Source organism: Chiloscyllium plagiosum, chromosome 3 (genome assembly GCF_004010195.1).
Source record: "Chiloscyllium plagiosum isolate BGI_BamShark_2017 chromosome 3, ASM401019v2, whole genome shotgun sequence".
In the NCBI taxonomy this organism is placed as follows: domain Eukaryota; kingdom Metazoa; phylum Chordata; class Chondrichthyes; order Orectolobiformes; family Hemiscylliidae; genus Chiloscyllium; species Chiloscyllium plagiosum.
Window position 1 is genome coordinate 129,368,699 of NC_057712.1, and position 15,756 is coordinate 129,384,454.

The 15,756-nt window shown below is 44.2% G+C and overlaps 1 protein-coding gene across 3 annotated transcripts in view; it reads right to left on the bottom strand.

Moving 5' to 3' along the window:
• Positions 1-15,756, bottom strand: part of rxrab (retinoid x receptor, alpha b) — a 90,431-nt gene that overhangs the window by 9,535 nt on the left and 65,140 nt on the right. For 2 of the 3 annotated variants that reach the window (XM_043687312.1, XM_043687311.1), the window contains 3 exons: positions 8,222-8,372; positions 7,644-7,844; positions 533-702 (listed from right to left, as the gene is read on the bottom strand). In XM_043687312.1, the coding sequence (XP_043543247.1) occupies positions 533-702; positions 7,644-7,844; positions 8,222-8,360 (510 nt within the window). In that variant the 5' untranslated portion in view covers positions 8,361-8,372. The remainder of the gene's footprint in view (positions 1-532; positions 703-7,643; positions 7,845-8,221; positions 8,373-15,756) is intronic. The other variant, XM_043687310.1, reaches the window with a different exon arrangement.

Sequence of the window (15,756 nt, forward strand, 5' to 3'; positions counted from 1 at the left end):
TCAGCGCTGTGGGAGTGGGCACTGTCAGAAGGTTAGCACTGAGGGAGTGCCGCACTGTCGGAAGGTCAGTACTGAGGGAGTTCCTCACTGTCGGAGGGTCAGTGCTGAGGGAGTGCTGCACTGTCGGAGGGTCAGTGCTGAGAAGTGCCGCACTGTCAGAGGGTCAGTGCTGAGGGAGTGCCGCACTGTCGGAGGATCAGTGCTGAGGGAGTGCCGCACCGTAAGAGGATCAGTGCTGACGGAATGCCGCACTGTCGGAGGATCAGTGCTGACGGAATGCCGCACTGTCGGAGGGTCAGTGCTGAGGGAGTGCCACACTGTCAGAGGGTCAGCGCTGTGGGAGTGGGCACTGTCAGAAGGTTAGCACTGAGGGAGTGCCGCACTGTCGGAAGGTCAGTACTGAGGGAGTTCCTCAATGTCAGAGGGTCAGCGCTGAGGGAGTGCCACACTGTCGGAGGATCATTGCTGAGTTATTAATGGCTGTGGAGATACTGCAATTTACTGGCGTGTGGAGCGTGCTGAGCATACTCACTGAGCTGCTGGCCATGCCGAGGCTGGAGTCTATGTAAGTCTCAGTCTTGGGTTCAACGGCCAGCTCAGCCTCCACTATCTTCTCCACTGGCATGTCCTCATTGGCACTGCTTGTTGATTCCACCTCATTCTCGTTCCTGTCCTTACCTCGCTGTCTCTCTTCCTGGACCGCTGAAGGTGAGAAAGGGGATAACTGTTGTGGGCCCAGTTCATGTAAAAACCTCACAACTGTGAAAATATCTTATATAGCAATCATATTTCAGGAAAACGTCTATTACCTGTTCCCCAGGCTGCTGCTGCTGAGTTTATTTTAAAGCATTTGTTTCAGACACACCTTTCCCCATTCTCCCCTTGAAGGTACCAGGTGTTCTCCTGTTGCTGGGCTCCCTCCGGTGAACATGTTCAACTGCAATGGCAGCACAGAGTCTCCAGCTTCTATAACAAGACTCCGATCAGGAGATAGCTCTTACCTCACTGACCACAGGAGCTTACAGCTGATGCTCGTCCTGTTGCTGCGGAGATGTTAGCCTGCCCCAGGGGGGGTGTACAGGAAGGAGGCAGCAATTACAACCTCTGCCCTTAGGAAAATGCAATGTTTCATTTCAGGTCTCTTCATTTAACAGACAGCCAGTCATATTCAACAACTCATTCATCAAGGGATGCAGGAACAGAGACACATGAGAATTCAGAAACAGAAGACAGAATATGAAATCCATTCTAAAAAATATATATACAGGATATTTGGCTTCATAGAGAACAAAATATGAACTCAAGGACGTTGCATTAAATCCTTCGGAATTCACTGTTTGTATCCTAGTTGGGGGTTGGGCCAACTTGATACAACAGAGTTTTGAGGAAGGATCTCGAGGAGATTTACTGATTGGCTCCAGGGCTGAGGGTCTGCCCTCCTGTGAAGGGTCTGGAGAAGTTGTGATTGTTCTCCTTCGAGCACAGCTAATCAAGGTCACCACAAACATGAAGAGCTCTGTTCGAGAATATCGGAGAGACTGCTTTCAGTGGGAGGGATGCAAATTGAAGGGGAGCAGAGGAGGAACCAAAGTGAGGGAGGAGAAAAATGAAACCCAAACTGTACACATTCTTCTGGGCAAAAACCCAAAACAGTTGCAGATGCCAGAAATCAGAATACTCTGAAGGGTCACTGGACCCAAAATGTTAACTCTGCTCTCCCTCCACAGATGCTGCCAGACCTGCTGAGGTTTTCCAGCAATTTCAGTTTTTGTTTCACATTCATTTAGGTGTGGCCTCACCAATGCTCACAAATAACTATTTATACTGATATTCCAGAATATATTGGCAGCAAATCTAACATACCAGTTACTCAAGTTTCAGCTGTGCATGAGCTGGGAGAACTCTACTTCCTCTATGGAGCTCAGCACAAAACTCTCAGCTGACATTCTGGTTCAGCACTGCCAACTTTCAGATTAGAGACGAAATCAACATCCCAGTTTGCCCCCTCGTGTGGCTACAACGTCCCAGTTTGCCCCCTCGTGTGGGTACAACATACCAGTTTGTCCCCTTGTGTGGATACAACATCCCAGTTTGCCCCCTCGTGTGGGTACAACATACCAGTTTGTCCCCTCGTGTGGGTACAACATCCCAGTTTGTCCCTCGTGTGGGTACAATATCCCAGTTTGTCCCTCGTGTGTGTACAACATCCCAGTTTGTCCCTCGTGTGGGTACAACATCCCAGTTTGTCCCTCGTGTGGGTACAATATCCCAGGACATAACATTATGAAGAGGAGCCGGGGCACAGTCTCAGAATAAAGACTGAGTTGAGGAGAAATTCTGTCTCAGGGAGTTGAAAGTCTCTGGAACTCCTTGCCATGGAGATCTACATATTTAAGGCTGAGGTAGTTAGATTCTTGATGAGGAGGGTCATCAACAGTAGTGGGGAAAGGGCAGGAAAAGTGGATATGAGGAATGTCGGATCAGCCATGATCCTGGTGATCCTGCATCTTCTCTGTTCCTAATGTCTTATCAGCTTTAAGTGCCAACAGCCAATTGTTAATCTCTCTTAACAAGTTAAATCCTTTCAAGTGATTGAGATTTTTCCTCCTGTTACCCTGGCCTGGGTAGCAACTGCTTTTTCTCGTAAAGACAGATGCAAACTACTGATTTAACACCACAGCCACACCACTCTCACAATGTGTAAATCCCCTTTCTAGTCTCTAACCCCCAGGTCAACCTACTCCTTCTCCCACCTACTCACCGCTACATGACTACCAAACACTTCGGGACTCCCCTTTCTGTTTGCCCCCAGTCCATGTTCAAAACCCCTCTTTGTTTCCCCTTTTCACTTTTCAACCTCTCTTCTGAACCTTCGGTATTCAGCTTGGTTCTCAATTATATTTTCTATCTAACCCTTGTCATAAGCAAACTTTTTCTTCTTTATCTTAACCTCATCTCTTTTTACATCAGGAAGCTCTGGTTTGTTTGCTCACTGCAGAATTGTCAGCCTCTGACCTGCTCTATTTAAAGTGTGGCCCAGTTTAGTCTTAATCATGCTAACCCCCAGAAAGTTTAGAGTGGAAGGGTTCAGCAATAGTAATCCCACTGAATGTCAAGGGGCAATGGTTGGATTCTGTCTTCGAGACCATGTCTGGATGTTGTCCAGGTCTTTCTCCTGAAAGTATTAAAGTTAATGCACAATCAGTCTCCTTGTATCATGAAGAAGCAACTCTAACTGATTGGTTACACTCCAGCTACACTGCACTGTCAGGGAACTGTTTTTGGCCCATTGTTCCCTCTGTCCATTAATCTCACTCCACATTCCATTGTTGCTCACTAGCTGGTGTGTTCAACTCTCAATCACAAAGTCAACATTGGAGTCTGAATCCAGGCTCACCCAGCTTTCTTTCTTGCTTCAAATCCAAACTTTCTTCTGTTAGACCCACAATAGGAGAACTGATAGGATTAGGAGATTCACTAAATTGGAAAAGGCTGTAGCGTACCCCACGCAAAATCGATTTCAGTATGACTTAGAATCAAGAAAACAAATTAATCTGTAATTCTCTAAGCACTGATTCAGAACAGGGAGAGATTAAGATGTACCACAGACTGCCAATGCAGGTGAAACAACAGGAAGGTTCAACAGGGCATCATTAAGGAAATAGGCACGTTTCTGCTTCTGAAAACTTACTTGCTGGGAGAGATGGGAAGCTGAGGGCTAACCTGGATACAAAGGGAGTTGAGTCGGTACAGCAAGTAGAAAAGCTACACAGCAAGCTAAAGGACAGAGCATCGAGTATGCAGAATGATGCAAAGACAACACAGTTAATGGCACTCTACACAAAAATACGCAAAATTTGTAATAATATAGGTGGCGTAAAGTTATAAATAGGGTAAATAATTGAGTTATAATTGCAATTATAGAAAATGGCTGCATGGTGACCTGAACTGGGTAATTGATATTCAAGAATGTGCAATGGTTTAGAAAGGACAGACAAGCAGGAAAAGGAGGTGGAGTTGCACTGATAAGGGATGGGATTAGTACGTTAGTGAGGGAGGATCTCAAATTGGAAGAACATTGGGTGGAGTCTCTTTAGATGTAATTCATAAGCAGCAGGAGGAAACAGACCTTAGTTGAAGTTATTACAAGTCACCAAGCAGTAGTGATAATGTGGGACATGGCATCAAGTAAGAGAGGCATGCAACATGTGCAATGCAGTTATCATGGGTGACTTCAACCTTCATACCAGGTAAACGACTACAACTGTGGAGGACCAGTATCTAGAACATGTTTGTAATGATTATGTTGAGTCAACTACAGGATAGGCTATTTTAAATCCAGGATTATGTAATGGAAAAGTGCTAATTAACAATCTTTAAAAGAACCTTTAGAGATGACTGACCACAATATGATAGAATTCTACATTTATGTTTGACAGCGAGCTATTTAACTTCGAAGCAAAGGTGTTAAACTTGAACAAGGGAAATTATGAAAGCATGAGGCCCAAGTTGGCTTATCTGAATTAGGAAAATACATTAAATGGCAAGATTGTACATGGGCAGTGGAATCTACATCAGCAGTCTTTAAAAAACTATTGCAGTTTTGCTTAAAGCAATTCCTTCAAGTCCAAAAACTCAAAAAAGGTTAATCAACCATTGCTGACAAAGGAATTTAAGGATTGTAAAAGACTGAAAGAAAAGATTTATAAAGTAGCCAGAAATAGTAATAAGTCTGAGGAAAAAAGATTGGACAAACTGGGCATGTACATTGTGTTTCCAAGGAATGACAGTTGATCTCAGTGAAACTTACAATAGACAGAGTAGCTGCAGGTAAGATGTTTCCCCTGGGTGGGGAGTCTTGAACCAGGGGCACAATTTAAAAATATGAGGGTGCTATTCAGGACCAAGATGAGGACAAACATTTTTACTCAGAGAATGGTGAATCTTTGGAATTCTGAATGCCAGTAGGCTATGGAAGCTTGGTCTTTAAGTATATTTAATGTAGAGGTTGAGACATTTTTTGATTACCCATGGCATAAAGGGTTTAGGGATGGAGTGGGTAAAAGGCATTGAAATGTTCAGTCAGCAGTGATCAAATTAAATGGTGCAGCAGGCTCGATGGCCCACTTTTGTTCCCTTTCCAATGATTATTAATAGCATATTATTGGTAGCAAATTGGAACTGTGAATGCTATTTCTCAACAAACACACTCCATATATAGCCACAGCATAGCCACCAGACCAAACTGATTAAAACAAGTGCTTAGTGGACCCTCTCAATGGCCAAGTTGCTCCATATTAAAGCCTATTGTGTAGTTAATTAACATTAATTAAAAAACAGCATGGCTTAATTTAAAAATACATCTTTTGTTTATATAGTTTGCTATTCAGGTGCTCCTACTCTTTAAAGCTTTCAGCATAGTTCAGATTCGATTCCTACAGTGTGGAAACAGGCCTTTCGGCCCAACATGTCCACACTGACCCTCCGAGGAGTAACTCACCCAGACCCATTTCCCTCTGAGCAGTGCACCTAACACTACGGGCAATTTAGCATGGCCAATTCACCTGACCTGCACATCCTTTGGACAGTGGGAGGAAACCAGAGCACCTGGAGGAAACACACACAGACACAGGGAGAATGTGCAAACTCCACACACAGTCCACCCAAGGGTTGGAATTGAATCCAGGTCCCTGGCTCTGTGAAGCAGCAGTGAATTTAGATTAGATTCCCCACAGAGTGGAAACAGACCCTCCGATGAGCAACCCACCCCCCTCTGATTAATGCACCTAACACTATGAGCAATTTAACATTGCCAATTCACCTGACCTGCACATCTTTGGAGTGTGGGAGGAAACCGTGCTAACCACTGAGCCACCATGCCACCCATAAGTGAACAAAGTGAACAATTTTAACAGTGAAACATCACAGAGCATTTCACAGGAGTATCAATCACAGAAGTATTTAACATGGGGCCACATAAGGAGATACTTGCAAGAGATGACCTCCCACCCCATCCCACCCACACACCCCTCCCATCCACTCAGTCCATTGATAAAAAGCAGTACAGGGTCTCCCTAGCAGGGCCAGGGATTGGTGAGGCCATTCAGACAGAAAGCAGTTAGTGTCACGTTACACAGGGCAGAGATGGGCAATGATAGAAACTGAGCAATGATCTTTCATTCAGTCTAAAACCTACAATCACTTCTCATCTTTGCAATTAGCATTTTAGCAGAAATCAAAGGGGTTAACAAACAATGAATCAGATTTTGAAGACACATGCTTTAAATTGAGGAACTTCAATCCACTGCAAGAAATTTTGACTGGATTATGATTACAAACAATCTCAGTGTTCACCTTTAATAGTGACACCTCCATTATTGGTACCGGAGCATGCCCGTGCATCAGCGATGGGAACAGCAGCTGGATTACCGAATGTGTTCACTGTCAGCAAACCACACAAGGGATGCATGGGAAACAGAGTGCCAGTGCTAGCTGACCCCACCACCCTGGACTCCAAACAGCAGCAGGGTTCCATGAAACTTCTGACTTGCTGAGCGATTCAACAAGATTTTACTTTCGTGAAATTTGGGAAATTTTCCTTTGAGATTTCCACTCTGAATAAGGCCACCAGGTTTTGGGACAATGCTAAAGAGCACACCTCTATGATGTGGGGATATACAGTTGTCAGAATGTACACTGTCCCATGTGCAATAGGGTATCCCTAAGGAATACCCTGTGGGTGAGCTGTAATGACCCTTGGAAAGTGGCCCATATATTGATACGCTCAGTTCCTGCAAATAGATAAACATTGCAAGGGCTGAGGGTTCAAGGACAGCATTTAATCTTTGATAAAACAGGGCCAGTCTGCAAGATACTTAACCATTTTAAACAGCAAAGGAATAAATAAATGATCGAGTGGGTAATGTCCCTTGCGAAGGATAGCACCGAGCTCCCACTACTCCAATGCAATGTTCAGCCCCTACCCACCCACCTGCCAGGAAGTGACACGACCAGCCTCTACCCTGCAGTGTCGCCAAACGCCCTGCTTCAGTTGAGATTGGCACCTAGCCATTCTGATCAAACCCTGCCCACCCCCAACATACTTAGGGCCAACACGAGTCCCCCCAGAGGACAGAAAGGTCCCTATTCCATTCACGGGTGGCAGGGAGTTCAGCTGATCTCATTTGGGGCAGTATTTGCATCAGCACATCTCTTCTCAGTGGCCCCTCTGCGAGAGAGGGGAAAGCAACCAAGCTTCTTGACCCAGATCACTGAACAGTGATCCCTTCTGGATGGTGGGCAAGAACAATTCGAGCTGAGCTCTGATACCAACTGTCCACTGAGGCCACAATCAGCTTGTGAACCATCTCTGTGGTAGAGGTACCAGTGAGCTTTTGGCATCTGTGGAATGAGGAAACTGTCAGTGTCTTATTTTTATACATAACTCACCTCCCAGAGATGAACAGTGCCAGAGTTAGGGATCAGCCCAAGTGCATAATGAGTTGAACTAAACCAATAAATGAGATAGCATTTTGGGGCAGTGTGTGTGATGTCAGTGTGGATTATCCTGTAATAAAGCTGCACGTCACCAAGAGCCTCCGCAGAGCGAGCCCTGCACGTGCCTTAACCCTAACTAGACACACCTCTGAAGTCTGCGCCCATACCTTCCCGCTTCATCCCCATGGCAAGACACTTCTGGTAGCGGCAGTACTGGCACCGGTTACGCTGGCGCTTGTCAATGATACAGTCCTTGTTGTCACGGCAAGTGTAGGTAAGGTCTTTGCGCACCGTGCGTTTGAAGAATCCTTTACAACCTTCACAGCTGTAAACACCATAATGTTTGCCTGAAGGGAGAGAAAAAAATATTGTGAAATCCTGCATTTTGTAGTTGAGTGTTTGCACAATTTAAACATCAAAAACAACCAGTGTCAGCAACCCCATTACGCAGTGTTAAGAATCTGACTGCCCAACATTACAGCACCATCCTGGGGTTGCATCCTACAGCAGGGCAGCCCACCCCATACACTGCAGCTCCCCCACTCGCCGGCTCACTGGGTGCACTTCACTACCCTGGGATTTAACAGAGAAACAGGCTGAGAGAGGCTCAGTTTGGTCAGTCTGAGCCTAATCCAACTAGACTTGTCAGTTGCTAATGAATGAATGGAGGAAGTGTAAAGGCACAGAACAAAGGGACTTCAGTGACCAGTGAGACCACACATACCTGAAGACCTGTCCCCACAGATGGCGCAGATGTGTTTGGTTAGAGAAAGTGGACAGTTTGAGGAATGAGGTGATATCTTAAGCACACCATTAATTCCCAAAGGTGGTTTCACATCCTCCGTACTGCTGACCGAATTCATGGACGAGTTTATCTGCAAAAAAGAGCAAGACAAGACATCGAATTACACTCTGTATGGTTCTCAACTATCACCCACCCAACCAGGTAACCACTAAAAGCCAGTCTTTGTATTCTGTATAAGTCCAATAAAGCAGGCTATGCCACCCTACTCCAAGAGAAACAGACCACCCACAGAAACCAGACTGTAAGAACCAATATGTGCCAACAGTAGCAACCAGTCTCTACACTCAGTCTGAAGATTGAGAGAGCTGTCAGTCTGAGACTGCTCTCACTTTGCTTGTTGCTCTAAAGAAATCTGGCTCCTTTTATAGTTGTCTGCTGCTGCGGAATTTCAGACTGATATCATCTCCTGCACAGTACCTGGAGGCCACAACTGTCACTGGCCTGGGCCTGGTACGTTTTCACAGACACAGCCCAGCAGGTGCTCCTGTATGGAGAGCAGAAGCTCGAAGCCCTGCTGATTTCCCTCACCAATTTTGGAAACTCAGACAAATCTAGTGGCCCGTCACCAGCCTATGTCAGCTCACCACACACAGCAGAAAGGTGGACCCTTCCTATTGTGAGCATGGCTTTCGGCAGGAATTTACCCGACAACAACCAGAACAAGTTCGAACCGAGGCGACTGCTGCAGGAAAGGAAAACCATAGAAACCACAGCCTCAACACAGCACAGGCTCTCACTGTTAGCAGCCCCTTCGCAAGAGACTGAGCCCATTGTCTCAGGGAGCAGCCCATCATACCAATGCTTTCCATTACATAACCAAGTTCCTTCATCAAGCCCTATAAATATTAAACAACTTAGAAACGCACTATTTGTTTGCCCTCTCCAATCTAACCTTTCAGTGAGCTGTTCAGCAGTGAGTTGTCATCCAGCAATATATTGGATATAATACACATAGAAATAGCATTGCTTCACCAGAATACTAAGTCACAGACACCCCCTTAAAATCAAGGATCAGTTCAAAAAGTGACTGTGTCACTTCAGACCAAGCCTCATAACATTTTCTTCAGCCAGTAATCAAAACACTGTATCCGTTCAAGGAATATTTGATGGGGACAGTGTAAAAACACTTTACTTTCAGTTCAAAAAAGTAGAGGTAGCTTTACTCTGTGTTAACCATATGCTGTCCCTGTCCTGGGAGAGTCTTTTTTAAGATTACATTCCCTACAGTGTGGAAACGGGCCCTTCAGCCCAACCAGTCCACACCAACCCTCCAAAGAGTAACCCATGGACGCAGTGTGCAGAAGGCTTTACTCTGTCCCCAATTCCTCTCCAAATCCCAATTTATGATCTCTTCAATCGATGCTCACCCTTCCCTTGCTATGTTTGAACCTGTCTGATACAGGATTAAAACCCTCAACAACACAAAGACACCTTGAAAGAAAGCCACCCATTGCATTGTCTCTGACTGTCATTTTCTCATCTTTTCAACTAATAGTCAGCCAAACTCACCTCAGCTAACTGCTATCCTTTGCTCACCAACTGGTGCCATCCAACTGTACAGACAAAAGGATCGTTCTTGCAAAAGACCTGTGCAGATTTTCAAAGGTGCATACATAGATGGATTGTACAAACCCAAGGACATCGACACCCAGGATTATACTACAGCAGTGACCCCTCAATACCCCAACAGAGTAACTGCACTCCAATTACTGCACATTACAACTACATCCCAGAGGTAGCTCCCCCTGGATTACATTACAGCAATACCCAGAGGGTATCTACACCCGGGCCTACATTACAGCAACACCCACAGGAGGGTACACACCCTTTTGCCTACATTACTACAATGCCCTTTGTTAGATTATACTTGGTCTCTGTCTTAGTTAAAATGGAGTTCAGGTTAACAGTTACATTCAGACTAACCGGGATGTAAATCATTCCCAGGTTTCTACTGATCCTTTCTTACATGTTGAGAGAATGGTTCTGGAAAACACAGCCAGTCAGGCAGCATCCGAGGAGCAGAAGAATCAACATTTCAGGCAAGAGCCCTTCATCAGGAATTAACTGGGGAACCAGTGGCCTAGTGGTATCACTAGACCTTTAATCCAGAAGCTCAACTATTGTTCTGGAGACCCAGCTTCAAATCTTGGGACGGCACAGTGGCTCAGTGGTTAGCACTGTTGCCTCACAGCACCAGAGACCCAGGTTCGGATTCCAGTCTGTGTGGAGTTTGCACATTCTCCCCGTGTCTGCATGGGTTTCCTCCAGGTGCTCCGGTTTCCTCCCACAGTCCAAAGATATGCAGGTTAGATGAACTGGCCGTGGTAAATTGCCCATACTGTTCGCTGCATTAGTCAGAGGGAAATGGGTTTGGGTGGGTTACTCTTCGGAGGGTCGGTTGGGACTAGTTGAGCCGAAGGGCCTGTTTCCACACTGTAGAGAATCTAATCTAATCTATCAATTCCGAAATGTTTGGAAGTTTCGTTCACAGCTGATATTTGGGAAAAGGAAATCTTACTTCAAGCCTAACTTCCTTTAAAAAAATCACAATGAGATACCCAGACATTCCAATTACACAGTGGCCCACTCACAGACAGTCATGAACTTTAGTAAAACATAGTTGTACCAGCTAATCTTGACAGCAGTGACCAGTATTGTCCTACCTCGCAGCTAATAAATCTATGATTCTGAATGACTCCCCTTCTCCAGGGTTAACTCCAATTATTGCAGTAGCTCAACTGGACAGATTACATTAGATTACAGTGTGGAAACAGGCCCTTCGGCCCAACAAGTCCACACTGACCCGCCGAAGCGAAACCCACCCATACCCCTACATTTACCCCTTACCTAACACTACGGGCAATTTAGTATGGCCAATTCACCTAACCTGCACATCTTTGGACTGTGGGAGGAAACCCACGCAGACACGGGGAGAACGTGCAAATAATCAGGAAGACTTAACTGATGGAGATTTCAGTGTCAACCATTAGAATCTTTCCACTGAATTCTAAATGCCCCTACTCCCTGCAAATATGGCAGATCACCTTGGCTAGGAAAGCAATTCCAAACAATCAAAAGTTCCCTCAGGTATACATTCCTTTACCTATTGAATTCACTTAGAATCTCTAAGTGAGAAGAACAAAGCTGAATGGAATGGAACACAAAGCACAGTGCTTGATACAGGAATGAATCATCAAACAAGAGCAAGATGAAATTTCTCTGGAAGGACGGCAGGAGGGACACAGCAGTTACAGGAGCAGGAACTTCTATAGGAACTCTCAACTCTAATCTCCAGCATCTGCAGTCCTCACTTTCGCCTAGTTGCAGGAGCAGAGTCTATCCTGATGATCAAAGAACTGCACAGGCAGAAGGAGCAGAGATGTTGAAAGCTGCAACTATAGCCTGTCACCAGCAATGCAAACGCAGAGTTCAGGGGCTATGTTGAGAGCCTTACAGCACAATATAAGGCCAAATGTTCCTCATTTCTCTTTGGGGGAGCATCCTGCTTCATCCCACACTGCTTGTTCATCCATCACCCTGAGCCTTCATCATCTTGAAGCACCTGGCCAGCTCCCTCTTACAATTATTAATGGAATCAGCTCTCATCTAGGTTTCAAGTCAAGCATTTTGACAATCTCCAAGTGAGCTTAATCCCGCCTCCCATTACAATACTTTGTTAATGCCTTTCAATCTCTGACCTCCCCCTAATTAGTGCTCCACAGCCAGTGGGAAGAGTTTTACTGTCGACTTTATCAAAAACATCTTGCCAAGTATTAAACCCATGAGCGGCAAGTAATGGACAGGGCTATACAATCCGACAACTAAGAGATAGATCTAAAATCTGTAGTTCGCCACATCCAATCGCATATCGTAGTGGATAATTAAACAACTAACTCTAATAGGAAGCTCCATAAATACATCTCCATTGTCAACAATGGTGAAGTCCAGTCCATCAGTGCACAAGACCAGGCTAAAAGATTTGTAACTGCCTTCCGCCAGAAATGTTGGCTAGATGACCCATCATGACCTCCTTCTGAGGACCCCGGTATCTCAAATGCCAGTCCACAGTCTTCACTCCACATAAAATCAACACATGGCTGAATGCAAAAGCTAGGAACCCTGACAACATTGCAACAATTGTACTCAGGATTTGTGTCCCATTCTAGCCATGCCCCTAGCCAAACTGTTCCAGAATAGCTACAGCATCTGCAGCTACCCAGCAACATGGAAAATTGGCCAGATTCAACTTGTCCATACAAATCAGGACAAATCCAACCTAGCCAATTAATGCCCAGTCTACTTTCAAACATCAGCAAAGACTATTAGAAGGATTGCTGACGGTGTTATAAAGCATGCTATAAAAAAGTGGTAAATAGACTGACAAATTTTAACTTACATCATCTGATTGATGTACCTGAGACCTTTAGTGGACAAAATCTTTTTTAAAAAAGGCAAAACATGAACCTAAAATGACTGCAGACTTGGAAAAGTTTCAGGATACCCATGTGCAAGAAACAAGCCAGCTGCACAGAAATTATAATTTTTATCGAAATAAATAGGATAGTGAAAAAGATATTTGGTTTGCTTTCCTTTGTTGGTCAGAGTAATTGGGAGGTCATGTTGTGGCTGTACAGGACATTGGTTAGGCCACTGTTGGAATATTGTGTGCAATTCTGGTCTCCTTCCTATTGGAAAGATGTTGTGAAACTTGAAAGGGTTCAGAAAAGATTTACAAGGATGTTGCCAGGGTTGGAGGATTTGAGCTATAGGGAGAGGCTGAACAGGCTGGGGCTGTTTCCCCTGGAGCGTTGGAGGCTGAGGGGTGACCTTTTAGAGGTTTATAAAATCATGAAGGGCATGGATGGAGTAAATGGACAAAGTCTTTTCCCTGGGATCAGGGAGTCCAGAACTAGAGGGTATAGGTTTAGGGTGAGAGGGGAAAGAGATAAAAGGGACGTAAGTGGCAACTTTTTCACAGAGAGGATGGTACGTGTATGGAATGAGCTGCCAGAGGAAGTGGTGGAGGCTGGTACAATTGCAACATTTAACAGGCATCTGGATGGGTATATGAATAGGAAGGTTTTGGAGGGATATGGGCAGGTGTTGGCAGGTGGGACTAGATTGGGTTGGGATATTGGTCGGCATGGACAAGTTAGATCGAAGGGTCTGTTTCCGTGCTGTACATCTCTCTGTCTCTATGACTGAGGCAACAGCAAGAAAATAGCATATCCTGTTTAATTCATGTGTGTATGATAACTTCATATATTGGGGGGTGAAAGGCTCACTTGCCAGTTATCCAGCTTGGAAAGATGATTAAGCCAGATTCACAAATACACACTTAGTCCTATTTCAATAGTTGCTTTTGAGCAACAGAGAAGAGGGTAGAAAAAATAAAACAAAATGACTTGCGTTTTGTTTCTGAAGGGCAGATTCTGGGGAGTCAGGAGGTGAGAGTTACTCACCACAGTATTCCTTGCCTTGGACCTAATCTTATAGCCACTGTACCTATCTGTGAAGCCCATTTCAGTCCCCGGTTCCTGATCAGCAATTTATAAAGTTCTGGCCTAATCTCTTTGCTAAATACTTTATTCCTCTCATTATAAATGCAAATAACTCAAATGCTTGTTTCAACACTTTATCACCATGGTTATGCCCTCTCTATTGATTTGTGTCTTTGGCATCAAAGTCCATCTATATTTCTCAAAACCAGACAATTTATAGCACACTGAAAACGCAGAAGAACCCCAGAAACTGAAACAATCCAATGAAGTAGTTCTTAGCCCAGAAATGGAAAGATTGACAATCTGACCCAAAAATGATCACACTTCTAACCTGGGCGCAACACTTAATGGCTCAGAATCGAGAAAAGCTGACAATAGCCAAATTGTAACAACTGAAACAGCCATTACTGCAAAATGTTCTGTGATTCAATGTAAGAGTAATCAACTCCAGAGAACTGACTCACAATGCTAACAGCAGGGGAAGTGTCACAGAACACAAACTACATCTCTCAACAGATCAAACCACTTCGGTACTGGGTCAAACCCAAATCCTCCAGAATTCCCTTTGTTCGTGTCTGCCAGTCAGAGTATTTTGCTTCTGTCTTCACTACAGAGGAGACAAAAAGATTCCATTAGTAGCTATAAATCTTATGGAACTATGGGCTGACAAGTTTCCGGGTCCAAATGGACTTTACCAGAGGGAAGTTGCTAATGAGATTACAGATTAATTAGTGTTCATTGTACAAAACTGCCTAGATTCAGGAAAAGTCATCAGACTAGGAAGTAGCAAATCTAACCCCACTGTTCAAGAAGGAAGGAAGGCAGAAAACAGGAAACTATAAGCTAGTTAACTTGATGTCTTTAATGGGGAAGAATTGATTATTAAAGAGGTTATAGCAGGGTCCTTTGAAAAACATAACGTAGTCAGAAATCACACTTAAGCAAGTTACCAGGACGTTTCCAAGTATGTAAGGTTTGATAAAGGAAGGCTGGACAGACTGGGACATTTTCCACTGGAGTGTAGGAGATTGAGAGGCAACCTAATAGAAGTTTATAAAATAATAAGAGGTATATACAGAGTTAATGGTAGTTGACCTTTCCCTAGGATAGGGGATTTCAAGACTAGAGGGCACATTTTTAAGGTGAGATTTAAAATTCGATGAGGCGCAAATGTTTAACATTTGCGTGGTTCGCGTGTGGAATGACCTTCCTCAGGAAATGGTGGACATGGGTACAATTACAACGTTTAAAAGACATTTGGATAAGTATATGAATAGGAAAGGTTTGGAGGGATATGAAACAGGAGTAGGCAGGTGGGACTAGTTTAGTTAAGGATTATGTGCGACATGGGCTGGTTGGAGTGAAGAATCTGTTTCCGTGCTGTATGTCTCTATTAGTGACATGCGCTGTGGATTAAGGGAAGCCGGCATACACACTATACTTGGATTTCCAGAAGGCATTTGATAAGATGCCACATCAAAGCTTACTGTGGAGAATAACATCTCATAGTGTTAGGACTAACAACAAAACAGAAGATCACATGAAAACCAGAGAGCAGAAAAGAGATTAGGTACAATGTTTTCAGACTGGCAAGCTAAGAGACATGAAATCATTCAGGATACTGTACCCAGGCTTCAATGACATCAATAACATAAGATGAGGAGTGCAAAGGCAGGGTGGCTGAATTCACACAACACAAATATTGGAAGGAAACTTTGTTCTAAAAGCAGCATAACGGGGATTCTGACAGATATGGATCAGTTAAATGAATGCACAAATCTGGCAGTTGGGGTATAATGTGGGAAAATGTGAAGTTATTTACTTTGGCAGGAATAACAAAAAACAGTATTATCTAAAGGGAGAAAGACTGTGAAATTCTGAGATACAGAGGGATTTGGGTATTCTGGTGCATTAGTCATAAAGAATTTGTATTGTAGGTATGGTATATAGTCC